General features: G+C 45.9%; 1 protein-coding gene across 12 annotated transcripts in view; it reads right to left on the reverse strand.

Annotated features, from left to right (window-relative positions):
* Window positions 1-442: 442 nt before the first annotated feature.
* Window positions 443-18,140, reverse strand: part of SUGP2 (SURP and G-patch domain containing 2) — a 37,764-nt gene continuing 20,066 nt past the window's right edge. For 7 of the 12 annotated variants that reach the window (XM_070246699.1, XM_070246704.1, XM_070246702.1 and 4 more), the window contains 5 exons: window positions 7,452-7,957; window positions 6,498-6,559; window positions 4,032-4,168; window positions 3,238-3,358; window positions 443-701 (listed from right to left, as the gene is read on the reverse strand). In XM_070246699.1, coding sequence (XP_070102800.1) covers window positions 3,238-3,358; window positions 4,032-4,168; window positions 6,498-6,559; window positions 7,452-7,957 — 826 coding nt within the window. In that variant the 3' untranslated portion in view covers window positions 443-701. Of the gene's footprint in view, window positions 702-2,621; window positions 2,716-3,237; window positions 3,359-4,031; window positions 4,169-6,497; window positions 6,560-7,451; window positions 7,958-18,140 lie in introns of all 12 variants that reach the window. The other 5 variants (XR_011430489.1, XR_011430488.1, XR_002802457.2 and 2 more) reach the window with 1 other exon arrangement.

An 18,140-nucleotide genomic window follows, 5' to 3' on the forward strand; every position in this document is an offset into this window, starting at 1 on the left:
CCAGAGGCTGGCTTCTCAGACTGGGGAGGCCCAGGTGGGCCTTGAGCTAACTCTGGTAGCTGGAATCTCAACCCTGAGAGCAGGCAAGGCCTTGAGGGCGGCAGGCGAGTCGTGGGCGGCTAATGCGAGGCTCCCACATTACTGTGTTGACAAAGGCGGGTTTCTGTACCCAGCAGTAAATTCCCCTCCCCAGAGAACAGGGCCCGCCTGCCCCACTGTGCTTGGCCCTGATCACAGCCTGCTCTCTGGCACCCTCCGGGCTTTGCTGGTGACTCACCAGGCCCCCCGCTGGGGTGAACCAGTCAGAGAGGCCCTGGCAGGAGAAGACATGGTGGGGAGGCAGCAGTGTTTACAACATGGTTCCATGTAGCCACTACAACATTTACTATGCATTTCCTGACTGGTCTGATTTTAAAAACACATCAACGAAGACAATGGAAAATTGGGTTTCCTCTACATTTATTGCAACTGCTAAATGATTAACAACATTCACAACTTCTTAGATTAAAAAAAGAAAAAAAAACCCAAAAACTTCCATTTTGTAACATCACAAATGTCTTCTAGGTTTTACCAAGGACCAAAAATGCTAAAATTCTCTCTATGATTTCCAGTGATGGAAACAAGCCAGAGACAGTAAGCACCCAAAGTGATGAGTTAGCACTTTCCGGATGCCTGTTGTCCTCACGGAAGAGACCCTGGAACTAGAATGACAGAAAAGACACTGTGACTTTGACAAGACCATGCACCCGCACATCGCGTTCGCACACATGCTCCCTGCAGAGCAGCCTAGGCCAGAGAGAGCAATAGTGGGCACAGAGGGCCAGCACACTGGTCCCTGGCCGAAGACAGGCACAGGGACCCACCACCACGCTCCACTGGCTCCTGCAATGCCTTCACTGCCTCAACGTCGACTCCACAGGAACAGCATCACCTGAGTGCTCAGAGGACTTCCAGGCTCAAGAAGAAGGTGTTTCCTTTGATGTTTGCCAAAGGCTCACAATCAGTGTCAGCTCAAAGTGGGATGACTCCACGAGGAGTGGCAGGAGGCTGCAGGGGCAGGGCTCACACCCTGGGAATTCCTAAAGCATCTCACTTATAAATAAAAGTGGAGAAAGCCCAGAATGAAAATACTAGGACAAAGCGAATATGATGGGCAGAGGTATCCATGCTCCAACGAAAGCTAGGACCTGTGGTGGGATGTGTGCCTCACTCAGGCTCTGCAGGCACACTGCCAAAGGCCACCGGGGACTGAGGCCCTATTCTCAGAGTTCTGTCCTTCCACCTGACCCTTGGCCAGCACAGAAGGCTGGTAAAAGAATTAGGAAAGAAAGGAGCAGAAGACAAACCTCCATAGCTGTGGTTCCCCTAAACTACACCCCCTCCTGTGGGCTGGTTCAACTCTGCTAAGGGACCTCCAGCATATCCATGGCCAAAAAGACCCGCCAGTTGCCAAAGCAACAGAAGCAACTAGAAGCAGAGCCTTGGGGGCTACACCTGACATGAAGAAAGGCGCCACGGGGCAGGCACGTGAGATGCCGGCACAGGCCTGAGTGCAGACGAGGCAGACAAGACAGAACCAGAGGGGCTGGGACTACAGCCCGGGAGAGCTGCGGCTTTGAGAAAGCAAACATTTCTTAACAGCCAATACAAGCGGCTGACATAGTAACTCACTGCCTGTCCCCCAAGCTTGTAGTGTCAGCAGGATCCCAAGTTTTTCAGATTTTAGCACGTATTTAAAACTTCAACACTGCTGCTTTATGAGGAAGGGCTGAGATTCCCACAGCCTGAGAATTTCACATGTAGCTGACAGAAGCAGAGCACTGGGAGAAGCTGGAAGGGGCGGCGATCATATGCCTTGAAATAGCAAACAGCTGCTGAGCCCACCCCAAGAGGATCCTTTCCGTTCTGTACAAACGCCCTAAAAACAATTCTTTATGCTGCCCCACATGCAAAAAATAAAGACTCCTGAAGAGTTTACACCATCCCCCTTTGTAGGAGACTCCATGTGTGGTTTAAGAAAAATCAAACTACAGTTCGCTTCCTTTGTGGATTCCAGAGACATGTAAATTTGGGGAAAATTTCAGCAGTGTAATGCTTACTCCCCACTAACGAGAGCTATATTATACCGTTGCTAAAATTTGGTCAAGTCTCTTGGGGGTGCATTTAAGCAATGAGACTCCATAAATAACATGTTCATCCAAATCAAGGTTTTCCACCTATTCAAAGAGCTTCATTACTCAGACCAACAGGCTGTGGTACCAGAGCACAGACTTTCCTATTATTGATTTATAGCCCCCGTTGAAATTCTAGAAACAAGAAGAGGATCTGCGATTGTTCCGGCTTCAAGTTTGCTAACAGAGCACTTCTGGAGAGCAGTGTGCGCTGGGATGGAAGATGGGCAGGAGCTGTTCCTGAGCACTAAGCGGGCAGCACCACCTCCTGAGGGGCACTGGCAAAAATCTGGAGGGGACTTGTGGCCCAAAGCATTCGGAAGAGGGGGAAAGGCAAAAGCAGATCGGAAATGGTGAGTTCTTTTTTTCTTTAAGAAAAAGAAAAGCCAGTGGAACCTCCGCCCCAGAAACTGCAGAGACATTTGTTTTTCGTGTACACACCAAACCTACTTGGGCACTGGCTCCAGGGCAGATCCAGGGCAGAGGTGGCGTTTTAAGAGTAATTGCTGCTTCAAGCCTTATCTTTCTCACCCATGGTTCTGATCTATTCGGGGAGAGAACAATTTTGTTCAAAACTGAGTTGGAAATTATGGGTGGGGAGGGAAAGTGAAAAGAGTGGAGAAAGACGAGGATATTTATAGGCCCATGGCCCTACAGAAGGGAAAGGGCGTGAAGACCCTCAGAAAGGGACGTGCGTAGCATCCTCTGCAGTGCCGGCTTCCAGCTCGCCCCTACACCTGTGGGACGCAAGGCCACTCTGTGGCGGCCTGTTTCCAGGTGAGCTGGCAAGGGGCGGCCGTGTACAGTCCACGGTGAGCCCTGCGCCCAGGCCCTGCTGGTGGGCTGCAGCTGTGTTTGGCAGGTATGGGGCTCACTCCTTCGGCCAAGCCTGGAAGGTGAGAGGTAGGACACATCTGCAACCAAAGACTCCTCTGTTTCCCTCACAGACTTTTTTTTTGTGGTGGTGGTTTTGATGCTTGGAATACCGACTTTTCAGAGGTAATGTCTCTGTGTACCAGAACCTCAGCTTAGGCAGAATGCCCCACACACTAGCTCATGTACATACCTATTTGTTGGCCCGCTTGTGTCTGTACATCTGCATCATCCTCTGACGGAACACATCAAACGTGTCTTCTTTGTGCTCCTGCCCGTCGGCACCCAACCCCTCCCCTTCCGAGGCAGTTCCCCTAAGGAGCAAAATGGAGAGTTAGCCACACCTGTGCCCCAGAGCCTGGCCACCGGAAGGCTGGAAATGGCAGAAGCAGTCAGAGTGGGATGGAGGTATGTGGGACACACAAGAGACACGAAAAGGAAAGAAAAATGCAATCCACAGTGGGAACAAGGGGTACTCACCTGTGCAGGTATGCGGACCTTCTGAGAGTGCTCAGAAGCCCGATTACAGCAGAAAGCCTCCCCTAGCCAGTGCTAAGCTCAGTTTTAAATGAAATGCCTGCCGGATGTTAACAGGGCTTAACACACTGGGCCGTGTTCTAGCCTGTGATGGGTTCACGAAAAAGGGAAAGTGGCTCTTGGTGTAACTACCCAGATTCACCACTCAGCTTTTATGACAACGTAAACGTGGCCAGAAGGCCAAGGCTCAAGCAGCCATTTAAACAGTCTACGCAAGCACAGCAAGGAGCCGTTTGAACACCTGCATATGTAAATAATCTGCTTCTCGTCTCATCTGAAGACTCCTTTTGTTAAAAAAAATACTACCAACTTTAAGCAACGGTCATCATGAAGGGCACCAAGAATCAGGCTGCAGGTCGAAGGACTTTGGGACCTGAATCCCAAAGAAAGCCCTGTCTCCCCAGGCCCTGATGCCCAGCCCCAGCCCTGGCCCTGAGTCCTGCCGCATACACGCTGACGGGCTCCCTGATGCCCTTCCCACAGGAGCCCAGGCCGTGGCCCTCCTTCCAGCCCATCTTCTGTAGCATCTGGAACCCCAGGTTCTTGTCGGTCAACTTCTGCTGGGCGAAGTCAAAGTCCTTGGATTTCTGAGGAAAGAGAAGAGTGTGGGACGTGGGCTGCAGCAAAGTGCCTGGAGTGAGGGTCTGCCCTGGACTGTGCCTGGACATAGTCCAGCACTGACACCCCCTAACGCCTCCCTGACTCTCCAGACTCTCAGGAGCAAGCCATGGTCACCTCCCCAGTTCTACCCCTAGAAGGAGAAAAACCACCCAGAGAGGTACTGAGAGTTGAGTGACATGACGTGAGTTGGGCCTGAAGGCATGACGCAGCGTGTGTGTGTGTGTGTGTGTGTGTGGATGCATGTGCGCATGAGCATGTGTTCATGAGCTACTGAACACAGCCCAGGGAGCTGGGAGGCGAGGGTACCGGGGGTCTTGGCAGGCCAGGGTGGGCCAAAGTCAGTCTGCAGGGCATTTAGAGGGACTCAAGGAGGAAGGAGCTATGCTATTGCCTGGGGCAGGAAAAGGGGACAAACAGCTGTGCAGGAGAGACACGCACAGGCTGAAGGCTGGGGTAACAACAAGCAGGAGTGCTAGCCCTAGGGGGCCCCTCACCATCAGGAGGAGGCCTAGAGAACAGAGGAGGTGGAACCTGCCCGCTGAGATGACAACAGGGCTGTCTGTCATGCCCTCCCGGGCCCAGAGAAGAATAGCTAAGACAAATGGAGGGGTGGGGAAGCCAGGGCAAAGGCTGGCAGGCCTGCATCCCTTTCAGGAAAGCTGCTAAGGTGGGAACAACAGGAGTCGTCAGCTTGGTCAGACAGGTCCTTGTAAGTGTTCAGTTTGTGTCTAGGAACCAGCGTGTCCAGTTTCCTGGAGCTGGAGAAAAGCCGTGTGCTGTGCTGAGGTGTGCACCCGCTGTCTGCCTGCAGTTGCCTCAAGGAGGCACTCAAGTTTGCAGGATACCCACCTGCTATGCACCAGGGTAACACGCATCTTGTTTACTCCTCAAGGTATCTACTACCTGCAGGGGAGGTGCAACCGTCCCACTTCACAGATGTACAAACAGAGGCTCAGGAGTTACGGGCCAAGATTAGGTGGCCAGGCTGAGGCTGAACCTGGCTGCCCCCTTACCAGGCTACCCTTTCACCCAGGCCTCCAGATGGGCACCTGGGTGCTGGCATACCAGTTAGGACCACAAACTCTGGGTGCAGGAAGGTCCCTCCTCCCTGCTGTACCTGGGGTCACACTGATGTTTCACCTGGCTGTTGAGACTGAGACGGTGCACTTGGAACAGATCTGACCCACTGGGGTGCCGCCACACGGGCTTTCCTTACTGCCGGACACCGGCTGCCCACTCACCTGTCCCTGACCTCTAGGGACCTGTGATGTCTCCATGTGTCCCAGGTGACTTTGCCTGGCCTCACCTGCCCCCGCACATCTGCCCAGCCATCTGGAATTCTCCTCCATCTCTTTCAAATGATCTGCTCCCCATTCCAGCCATGGCAGCTCCATCCTCCTAACTGCCCAGGCTGACAACCCTGGAGTCACCCTGGACTCCTGGGGTTCGCCGTTCCATATCCAATCCATCCTTGAGTCCCACCAACTCCACCTTCACCCCTCCTGGCCCCCTGGCTCTGCATGGCCCTCCACCGCATGGGCTGTTCTGAACATAGCAACCATGGCGGCCACGTCTTCTACCCAAACCCCACCTCAGGTTCCCTAGGGCCTCCCCCACAGAAAGGCATCCATCTCCAGGCACCACATGACTTGGGTCCACGCTGCATTCACTTCTCACCTCCCCACTGCACTCGGGCACAAAGGGCTCCCTGCTGACCTGTAACCCCCTTGGGGCCTCTCCCAGGCCCTTCCCAGATCTCCATACAAATGTCACCTGTCAGGGAGACTTTCCCTGGCCTCCCTGATTAAATGGCACCCCCTGAGCCCACCTTATTCCTGATCTCCTGTCAATCTGCTTCTCTGTACCCAGGGCACCCCTAAGACTGAGTTCGCCCATTTCTCTGTCACTGCCAGCTCTCCTCGCTGCTGCCTCAGAGTGGGCAGATGGGGCCTGGAGCAGAGGAGGTGTAGACAGGCCAATGAACACACATACACTCAGCTTACAGGAAATGAGCGCACTCTTTTAACCATGATCATATTCCACTAAATCTGAACTTCTCAATGGCCTTGGTCATCTCCCATCCAGTGCACGTATCAGACCTCACCTGTTACATGGACTCGTTATCGCCCTATAACAGTTTTAAGAAGGACCCCAGAGAAAAGGCTGTTTGTCGTGCTTTGTACATTAACACCCAGTCTGAAGTACGAGTCTAGCTTCAGCACAGCCAGTGTCCCTGAAACCAACAAATTCCAACCGACTACATCCTGGTGTGGATTCACAAATGGTCACGCTCACCTTCTTTTTGGACATGGGACGACCTCGAGGCCTGTCGTAGGCGATGCGAACTGGTTCGTGAACTGGAAGACAAAAAAAACACGAACATACACATATATGAACTGCCCCGCTGGCAGCAGCCTGGCCCCTCTCAGGACGGTGTGACCACGGAGCACAGAGGCCCAACATGTGGGCTCCATGAAGGGCTGCCCCGCTGTGGGGGTCTGCTTAACTTACACTCCCCGTGTTTATGACAAAGGACTGATGTGTGGATCCGTTACTGTGACCACAGGAACATACCTGGCTTCAACAAATGATCTATCTGAAACGCCATGACCTCCTAGTGTCTCTGTGACTACTCCACTGATGAAGAACTAAAGTCCCCTTCTAGGGGCTCAGAGGCTGGGCACCCCCAAGGTCATGGAGAGGATATGGTGGAGATGATCCAGGCCTGTCCCCTCCACGGCCAGGGCTCTCTCACTGGAATCTGAGCAACAGTGGAAACAATGAGCAGCATGTGGGGTGCTACAAGCCACAGACTGACACAGCAGCATCTCCTTAGAGCACCAACTTTAGACCAAGTGGGAACGTGAGCTACACATGGACATTCTGGAGCGGTATGCAAAACCACTAAGACTACTGTAGTTTAAAAACATAAGACCAAAGAAACTCATGTTTGCTGGCAACTGTAGGGCATGCACAGATTTAGATTTTCTGCTGTGAGGGCTGGGGGGATTTGGGGAGGTATTATTCAGGTTGGTGTGTGTAATTACAGGAGGGAAGGGTGACAGGGGCCAGCTGGTCATCTTTTGGCTGAGCTTGGACTGAGGGCTAGTAAATAATTCCAAACAGTCAAGCAACATCTCCACCCATCTCCACTACTTTCTGTGGCCCACAACTGAGCACTGTGACTCCCTCCTCGGGTGCTCAACGGAAGCCAGTGCTAAGGCATTGTGCTGACAACCAGACACTCACCTTTGGGCTCCTGTATGAGGCACAGCCTCTTGGGAGCTGGAATCATGCCAACCTTCAACGACTTGCTGCTGACCCTCTTCCGGGGGAAGCAGGCCCCTGAAGAGGCCTGTGACAGGGCAGGCGTGCCAGCTGGTCCATCCTCAGCCACCTCACTCGGAAGGCCATCAGCACTGGGGCTGCCCTCGGAACCCTCAGACTTGGCGGCCCCTCCTGCTGGCCTGGAGGCCCCTCTGGGAGCGAGGGCCCCGTCACCTCCCTCCTCATCGTCATCCTCCTCCTCATCATCGTCCTCCTCCTCCTCCTCAGGAATCAACTCTGGGTTCTCCAGTTCAGCCTCATGCTGAAGGGGCTCATCCTCAAACTCTTCTTCCCCTTCCACACGCTCTAGGGTGCTCTCACCAGCATGGAGGTTCAGTGGAGATGATGTAAAACAAATTGATGGGCACAGTTCAAATACTTTCTTTCGATAGAATTTGAAAGCTGAACTATTTTGGTCATGTAGAAACCTGGGATAAAGGTGAAATACACTGGTTAACCAAGGTCCTCTGAACAATCTTATTTGCTGAAACTGTCCAAACGGACCCAATGAAGCTGGGGGCAGGAGAAAAGTATGAATAACCTGACCTCTTTCTATTAGCTATAGTTGATGGCGCAGCTTCACAATGACAGAGAAAGTTTGCGGAGTACTAGTAATTTAACAAAGGCGCCAGAATGTCAGAGGCCTAATTGCTTTTTGGGAGAAGGAGGTGGAGGAACAAGGTATGTGGGGACCACCAGCGGACAGGCTGGAACATAAGCTCCAACACTGCAGCCAGGAGATCCGACCTGAGAATCATCTCAACTCCTTCTAGTGATGGCACTGGCTGCTCTGGCCCTCCATGTGCTCACTGTGAGTCTCGTTTCTCTGACACTCGTCATACGTCTCATATGAGATGGAAGAAGGCATGTCACCTGCAGCACCCTCTGCCTCACACCCTGTAGTGCTGCATGAGTGTGATGGCAATGAGGCCTCTCTGTGCCTCAGAGTATGACAGCCATCTCGACCTGTGGCCACAGCTGGGGGCTATGGCTGGTGTAGGAAACTAAAAACCTGCACAAAAAAACAAAACACACTCAGACCAAGGAAAGACAGCCCTTGTTCTCAGATAGGACAACTCAACCTCAAGAAGATGTCAATTCTCCAAATGTTGGAGAGGTTGTGGAGAAAAAGGAACCCTCATACACTGTTGGTGGGAATGCAAACTGGTACAGCCACTATGGAAAACAGTATGGAGATTTCTCAAAAAGTTAAAAATAGAAATACCCTATGACCCAGCCATCCCATTACTGGGTATCTATCCTAAGAACCTGAAATCAGAAATCCCAAGAGTCCCTTGCACCCCTATGTTCATCGCAGCATTATTTACAATAGCCAAGACGTGGAACCAACCTACATGCCCAGAAACTGATGATTGGATAAAGAAGATATGGTATATATACACAATGGAATACTACTCAGCCATAAAAAAAGACAAAATTGGCCCATTTACAGCAATGTGGATGGACCTCGAGGGTATTATGTTAAGCGAAATAAGCCAGTCAGAGAAAGACGAACTCTATATGACTCCACTCATAGGTGGAAGTTAGTATATTGACAAGGAGATCTGATCGGTGGTTACCAGGGAAAAGGGGGGGTGGGGGGAGGGCACAAAGGGGGAAGTGGTGTACCCACAACATGACTAACAAAAATGTACAACTGAAATCTCACAAGGTTGTAATCTATCATAACATTAATAAAAAAAAAAAAAAAAGATGTCAATTCTCTCTTAATGTGCTAATGTATAAAAGTATCCCAATAAAAGCATCTTTTTTCCTGGATCTGGACAAGATGATTTTAAAGTTCATACAGAAAAATAAATATGCAAGAATGTCTGGGAGAACTCTGAACAAGATCAACGAGAGGTTCCAGCCCTACCAGATAGTACAAGGTACATTAAGCCTCTACGGTTAAAACAGTGTGGTACTGGTCCACGGATAGACCAACAAGCCAAAAGAAAGGCCAGAAACACACTTTCTGATGAAGGTAGTTTATCAAACCACTACGAAAAAGAAGATCTTATCAATGAATGATGTCAGGACAACTGGGCAGCTTTAAAGAAAAATATTTAATTAAATTGGATCTAAGCTGCACCCTCTGCTCCCAAATAACTCCACGCTTATCGGGGATCTAAATGTAAAAAACAAGACAAAGTTCTAGAAGAAAATATAAAAATGTCTTTATAACCTGAGTGTGGGAAGATTCTTTCTATGACTCAGAATCCTGGTACAATAAAATAAGAAATTGAGAAACTTGACAACATGAAACACTTCTGCATTGTAGAATATCCTATACACAAAGTGGAAGATAAATGTCAAACTACGAAGGAAATGCATGTAATTACATTATAGATAAGAGCTCATAAAAATCAAGGAATAAAAAGTTCAAAAAACTCAACAGAAAAAGGGCAAAGAAAATTTTTGCCCTCCAAAAGACACTGCTGGAATGAGAAGAAAAGTCACAGACTAGGCAAAGGTATCTGCAAATCACACCTCTGACAAAAAACTTTTATTGAGAATATATAGTGAACACTCAAAATTCTAATAAGTAAATAAATGACCAAATCAAAAAATGAGCCAGGAGAGTGACGTCAGCATCATGGCAGAGCGAGCTCTCCCGGTGACCTCTCCTCTCCACCGTACAACAAAAAGACACTCATATTCCAACAGAGGAATCCACACAACGCAAAAGATGTGTGAGAGACCCATGCAGCCACATGTCAGAGGGTGGAGGTGCTGGAGGCCCCCCAGGATGAGGCGGAAGCATGTAAGAGAAAACTTCGCTCCCTCCACAGAAGACTGTGCTTGGCCTGCAAGAGGGAAGGAGGGGGAGGGCACGCCCGCTGGAGGGAACATCAAAGATCCCTGAGGTCTGTGGCAGCCTCCGAGGAAGCCCCCTACTGGGGCGAAAGCTATTGCAGGGGGTGACCTCATCAAGCCAACACCACAGCAGAGCAGATAGGGAGAACAGAGCGAGAAAACCCAGAAAGCACAAAAGCACGCAGGAGAAAGTGCCCCTCCCCACCACCCGCTCAGCACCAGGTCCAGTGCCTGCGATCCCAGTGGAACTCAGAGGGCTCAGAACACGCGGCTCTTGACCCCCCACCTGGGGCAATAGGTAGTAGCTGCGATCAAATAATACCAGGATGTGAAAGAAAAAAGCCCTCTAGCAGTATCAAAAATTGTATTAAATCTCCAGACCAGAGAGAAAATGACAAGTACCCAGAAATCAGCCCTGAAGACACAGAAATACGTAATCTAAATGACAGAGAATTCAAAATAGCTATCACCAAAAAACTCAACAAGTTAAAAGAGAATGGAGAGAAACAATTCAACAAGGTCAGAGCTAATTCAGAAAAGAGACTGAAACTATAAAGAAGAACCAGTCAGAAATATTGGAGATAAAAGACACAACTGATGAGATAAAACAAAAGATGGATTTCCTGACCACTCGAGCGGACGCCCTAGAGGAGTGAATCAGCATAATTGAGGATAGACATGTTGAAATGCTACAGATAGAGGAGGAGAGAGAACTAAGACTAAAAAGAAATGAAGAAAGTCTCTAAGAAACATCCGACTCAATTAGGAAACACAGCATAAGAATTATAGGTATTCCAGAGGGGGAAGAGAAGAAGGGGGCAGAAAGCTTGTTCAGAGAAATAAGAGCAGAGAACTTCCCAAAGCTGGGGAAGGAGCTGGAAATTCACGTGAAAGAAGCTGCCCGATCTCCTAAATATGTCAACGTAAAAAGACCTACTGCAAGGCATATAGTAGTGAAACTGGCAAAAGTGAATGACAAAGAAAAAATACTAAGGGCAGAAAGGCAGAAGAAAATAACCTACAAAGGAACCACTGTCAGGCTTTCAGCGGATTTCTCTGCAGGAACCTTACAGGCTAGGAGAGACTGGAATGACATATTCAAATCTTTGAAGGACAAAAACTTGCAGCCAAGAATACTCTATCCAGTGAAAATATCCTTCAGATATGATGGAAAAATAAAAACTTTCCCAGATAAACAAAAGATAAGGGAGTTCGTAGCCACAAGACCCCAACTACAAGAAATCCTCAAGAAGGCCCTCAAACCTGAAAAAAAAAAAGGGGGAGGAAAGGGGTTACAAAGCAGAGTAAGGAGATAAATAGGTAGACAAAATCAGAAAATTGTAGCTATCCATCAGAACAGGTTAGCAAATACTCAAGTATAACATTAAAGATAAAAGGGAAGGAAAACACTAAAAACAAAGATAATCTTGTCATTTTAACCACAAACTCACAACACAAGATGGAATACGATGTGAGAAAAACAACTTAGGAGGGAAAGAGGAAAGGGACTGAATCGGTTTAGTCTAAGGAAATAAGAGGCCATCAGACTATCTTATCTACGAGATTTTGAATACAAATCTCATGGTAACCACTAAGCAAAAAAAGTAGAACAGAGACACAAAACAAAGAACATAAAAAACTACATAACTCAATTGGTAGACTGAAACACACGGGACCAGAAACAAAGGAAATGCAGGAGAACCAGAAAACGAGTGATAAAAATGGCAGCATTAAGCCCTCATATATTGATAATCACTGTAAATGTAAATAGACTGAATTCCCCAATAAAAAGACACAGAGTGGCGAGATGGATTAAAGAACAAGACCCAACAATATGCTGCCTCCAGGAAACACATCTCAGCTCCAAGACAAACACAGGCTCAGAGTGAAGGGATGGAAGACAATACTCCAAGCTAATGGAAAACAAAAGAAAGCAGGTGTCACAATACTTGTATCAGACAAAGTAGACTTCAAGATAAGACAGGTAAAGAGAGACAAAGAGAGGCAGCATATGATGATCAAAGGGACACTCCATCAAGAAGACCTAACACTTACAAATACATATGCATCCCAACACAGGAGCATCAAAGTACATAAAGCAATTATTAACAAACCTAAAAGGAGATATTAATAATAACATAATAGTAGGGGACCTCAACACTCCACTCACATCAATGGATAAATCATCCACACAGAAAATCAATAAGGAAACAATGGAATTAAATGAAAAGCTACACCAGGTGGACTTAATAGACATATATAGAACACATCATCCAAAAACACATTCTTCTCAAGTTCACACGGAACATTCTCAAGGATAGACCATATGTTGGGAAACAAGGCAAGCCTCAATAAATTTAAGAAGACTGAAATAATAACAAGCATGTTTTCTGACCACAATGCTATAAAGCTAGAAGTTAATTACAAGAAAAAAGCTGAGAAAAGGACAAAGATGTGAAGACTAAACAACATGCTATTGAACAACAAATGGATCATTGAAGAAATTAAAGAAGAAATAAAAAAAATCTGGAGACAAACGAAAATGAAAACATATCATACCAATTCATATGGGATGCAGCAAAAGTGGTACTAAGAGGGAAATTCATCGCATTACAGGCTCACCTTAATAAACAAGAAAAATCCCAAATAAGCAACCTCAAATTACACCTAACTGAATTAGAAAAGGAAGAACAAAGCCCAAAGTCAGCAGGAGAGAAATAATAAAAATCAGAGCAGAAATAAATGCAACTGAAACAAAAAAGGCAGTAGAAAGGATTAATGAAACAAAGAGCTGGCTCTTTGAGAAGATAAACAAAATTGACAAACTCCTAGCCAGACTAACAAAGAAAAAAGGAGAGAAAGCTCAGATAAATAAAATTAGAAATGAAACAGGAGAAATAACAACAGATACAAGGCCAGGCCAGTAGCGTAGAGGTTAAGTTTGCACGTTCTGCTCCGGCGGCCTGGGTTTGCCCGTTAGGATCCCAGGTGCAGAAATGGCACCACTTGGCAAGCCATGCTGTGGCAGGCGTCTTGCATATAAAGTAGAGGAAGATGGGCACACATGTTAGCTCAGGGCCAGTCTTCCTCAGCAAAAAGCAGAGGATTGGTGGCAGATGTTAGCTCAGGGCTAATCTTCCTCAAAAACAAAAAAAAAACAAAACAACAGATTCAACAGAAATACAAAGGATTATAAGAGAATACTACGAAAAGTTATATGCCAACAAAATGGACAATCTAGAAGAAATGGATAAATTCTTAAACTTTTACAACCTCCCAAAGCTGAATCAAAAAGAAATAGATAACCTGAATAGACCAATCACCAGTAAAGAGATTGAAACAGTAACCAAAAGCATCCCAAAAAATAAAAGCCCATGACCAGATGGCTTCCCTGGAGAATTCTACCAAACCTTCAGAGAGGATTTAATACCTATCCTTACCAAGCTATTCCAAAACATTAGGGAAGATGGAATGCTTCCTAACACATTCTATGAGTCCAACATCACTCTGATGACAAAGCCTGACAAGGACAACACAAAAAAGGGAAACTACAGGCCAATATTGCTGATGAACATAGATGCAAATAATCCTCAACAAAACATTGGCAATCTGAATACAGCAATACATGAAAAAGATTATACATCATGATCAAGTGGGATTTATACCAGGGACAAAGGGATGGTTCAACATCCACAAATCAATCAATGTGATATACCACATTAACAAAATGAGGACCAAAAACCACATGATCATCTCAATAGATGCAGAGAAAGCATTTGACAAGATCCAACAGCCGTTTATGATAAAAAACACTCTTAACAAAATGGGGACAGAAGGAAATTACCTCAACATAATAAAGGCCATATATGACAAAGCCACAGCCAACATCATACTCAATGGGGAAAAACTGAAAGCCATCCCTCTGAGAAAAGGAACAAGACAAGGGTGCCCACTATCACGACTCTTACTCAGCATAGTACTGGAGGTTTTGCCAGAGCAATTAGGCAAGAGAAAGGAATAAAAGGAATCCATACATGGAGTGAAGAAGTGAAACTCTCGCTGTTTGCAGACGACATGATCATATATATAGAAAACCCTAAAGAATCCATCAGAAAACTATTAGAAATAATTAACAATTACAGTAAAGTTGCAGGGTACAAAATCAACTCACAAAAATCAGTTGCATTTCTATACTCTAAAAATGCACTTACAGAAAGAGAACTCAAGAATACAACTCCACTTACAACTGCAACAAAAAGAATAAAATATCTAGGGATAAATTCAACCAAAGAAGTGAAGGACTTATACAATGAAAACTATGACATTATTCAAAGAAATAGATGATGACATAAAGAAATGGAAAGAGATTCCATGCACATAGGTCAGGAGAATAAACATAATTAAAATGTCCACACTACCCAAAAAAATCTACAGATTCAATGCAATCCGAATCAGAATCCCAATGACATTCTTCATGGAAATAGAACAAAGAATTCTAAAATTCATATGCGGGAACCAAAGACCTCAAATTGCTAAAGCAATACTGGGAAAAAAGAACAAAGCTGGAGGCATCACAGTCCCTGACTTCAAAATGTACTACAAAGCCATAGTGATCAAAACGGCATGGGACTGGCACAGAAACAGGCACACAGATCAATGGAACACAACTGAAAGCCCAAAAATAAAACCACACATCTATGGACAGCTAATCTTCAACAAAGTTGCCAAGAACATACAATGGAGAAAAGATAATCTCTTCAATAAATGGTGTTGGAAAATCTGGACAACCAATTGCAAAAGAATTAAAGTAGACCATTGTCTCAAGCCATACACAAAAATAAACTCAAAATGGATCAAAGATTGAAGATAAGTCCTGAAACCATAAAACTCCTGGAAGATAATATAGGTAGGACACTCTTTGACATCGGACTAAAAAGGATCTTTTCAAATACCGGGTCTTCTCAGACAAGAGAAACAAAAGAAAAAATAAACAAGTGGGAGTTCATCAGACTAAAGAGCTTCTGCAAGGCAAAAGAAACCAGGATCAAAACAAAAAGACAACCCACCAATTGGGAGAAAATATTTGCAAATCATATATCTGATAAGGGGTTAATCTCCATAATATATAAGGAACTCACAACAGAACACCACCAAAAAAACCCAGCCCAATCAAAAACTGGGCAGAGGATATGAACAGACATTTTTCCAAAGAAGATATACAGATGGCCAATAGGCACATGACAAGATGTTCAACATCACTAATCATCAGGGAAATGCAAATCAAAACTACACTAAGATACCACCTAACATCTGTTAAAATGGCTATAATCACTAAGAGTAAAAATAACAAATGTTGGAGAGGGTGTGGAGAAAAGGGAACCCTCACACACTGCCGGTGGAAATGCAAACTGGTGCAGCCACTATGGAAAACAGTATGGAGATTTCTCAAAAAACGAAAAATAGAAATACCATATGACCCAGCTATCCCACTACTGGGTGTCAATCCAAAGAACTCAAAATCAACAATTCAAAGACACTCATGCACCCCTATGTTCATTGCAGCATTATTCACAATAGCCAAGATGTGGAAGCAACCCAAGTGCCCACTGACTGATGAATGGATAAAGAAGATGTGTTATATATATATGATGGAATACTACTCAGCCATAAAAAAGACAAAACCGTACCATTCACAACAACATGGGTGGACCTTGAGGGTATTATGTGAAATTATGTGAAATAAGCCAGACAGAGAAAGACAAACGCTGTATGATTTCACTCATATGTGGAAGATAAACACACAGACAAAGAGAACTGTTTAGTGGTTACCAGGGGAAGGGGGGGTGGTGGGCACAAAGGGTGAAGGGCAGCATTTATATGGTGATGACAAGAAATGTACAAGTGAAATTTCACAATGATGTAAACTATTATGAACTTAATAATAATAAAAAAAGAGCTGAAGATCCAAAGAGACACCTCACTCAAGAAATACGGAAAGCACACAAGCACAGTCAAAGATGCTCAGCAGCGTTAAGTCCTCAGAGAAAGACGACCACATTGTGACATTCCCTCCCAATGTCATGGGATGAGAACATGAAAAAGATTGACACTGTCATGTGCTGGCAAAGATGGGGGGAACCAAGACTCCTGGCTGCTGGTAATGCAAAATGATGCAGCCACTTGGCAAGGCAGTTTGGCAGGTTCTTCAGAAGTTAAGCGTGGACCCACGATAGAGCCAGCCTTTCCTCACCTTGGTATTTACCCAAGAGAAATGAGAGCAGGCCTTGTAAGTGAATGCTCACAGCAGCTCTATTTGTAATTGTCCCAAACTGGAAACATCTCCAATGCCATCAACAGGTCAACAAGTGACTAACTGGTCCAGTCATACAAGGGGACACACTCAGCAGTGAGGACGAATGAACTACGGATACATGCAACGACATGGCTGAACCCAAATAGTGACGCTGAGTAAGAAGCCAAGTGAGAACAAACTGCATTTACACAAAATTCTAGAAAATGCAAACTATTTACAGTGAGAGAGAGCTAAGCAGCAGCTTCCTGGGGGAGGGATAACAAAAGGCACAAGGAAACTCTGGGTCACGGATGTGGTCACCATCTTGATTGTGGGGATGGTAGCATGGGTACAGACGAGTCAAAATTTATCAAATATGTGCAGTTTACAGTAGTCAATTATACTTCAACAAATGTTTTTTTAAAAAAGGTCAAATAATAGGAATAGTTACAGAAAGATACACAGAAGATATTTAAATTTATGAAAAGGTGTTCAATTTTACTCCTAAGAAAAATGCAAACTAAAACTTCAATGAGAAACTTAGAAATTTCTCACCAATCCTACTGGCTCAAAGGTAACATGCCAAAAGGTGAGGGGTGGGGACAAACATTCCTGACAGTGCTGGGGAGTCTGCACTATCAAACAAAACTTCCTTTGCATTGACCTTGGACCCAACAATCACCCTTCTGGAAGATACTGAAGACTCTCTCCACAAATACAAAGCCCACGTGATGCCGCCAAAGGCTGGGGAGTGAGCCACACTGTACAGGTAGAACAGGCAGGGGGACTTCTGGACAAGTTGTTATAGGGAAGAGGCAAGACGTGAAGGAATCTGTTACATGCAGAAGGCTACTTGTGGTGTCAGAAATAAGGGAGAAATATATATACACACACACTAGAAAGGAATGAAAATGGTTTCCTATTGATAGTGAAGGAGGTGAGACTTCTCTGAGCTTACCTTTTTGTAATTTTTACTTTAGAACCAGGCTGTACTTATTTTTTCTATGCAATTTAAAAGAATAGGGGAAAAAAGCCCTAAAACAGAATTTTCAGAAATAAACGAACCTGATTGTATGTCAAACTGATAACAGAACCACACAGACAAAATGAATTAACTCAAGCAACTGCTGAGCACATTAGAGCTGTAATTTTTCTAAGGGAAAAGAAACACAAAGTCATCTTGGCCGTTATGAAACAGGCATGCTATTGGGTGCAGTCATTTTCATTCTCTTCTATGAGCACTGGGGGAGGGAGTGAGTCACCCCACCTCATGTTGCTGTAGGATCCAGGGCTCTTGCTATGGGGAAGGAGGGGACAGCGCTTTCTGAGGAACACTGCTCAGAAAAGGCTGTCACAAAGGGTGGGAATAACCCTAAACCCGGGCAGTGCCAAGTGCCCAGGATAACGCAGAGTTCCTTTTCAAGCCGTAGTTTTCATTGGGGGAAAAAAGAACCGATGAAATGCTCCCGGCTGCCCTGGACTGAGCTGAGCTGTCCCCCTTG

The sequence above is a fragment of the Equus caballus genome, chromosome 21, assembly GCF_041296265.1.
Source record: "Equus caballus isolate H_3958 breed thoroughbred chromosome 21, TB-T2T, whole genome shotgun sequence".
Classification (NCBI taxonomy): Eukaryota; Metazoa; Chordata; class Mammalia; order Perissodactyla; family Equidae; genus Equus; species Equus caballus.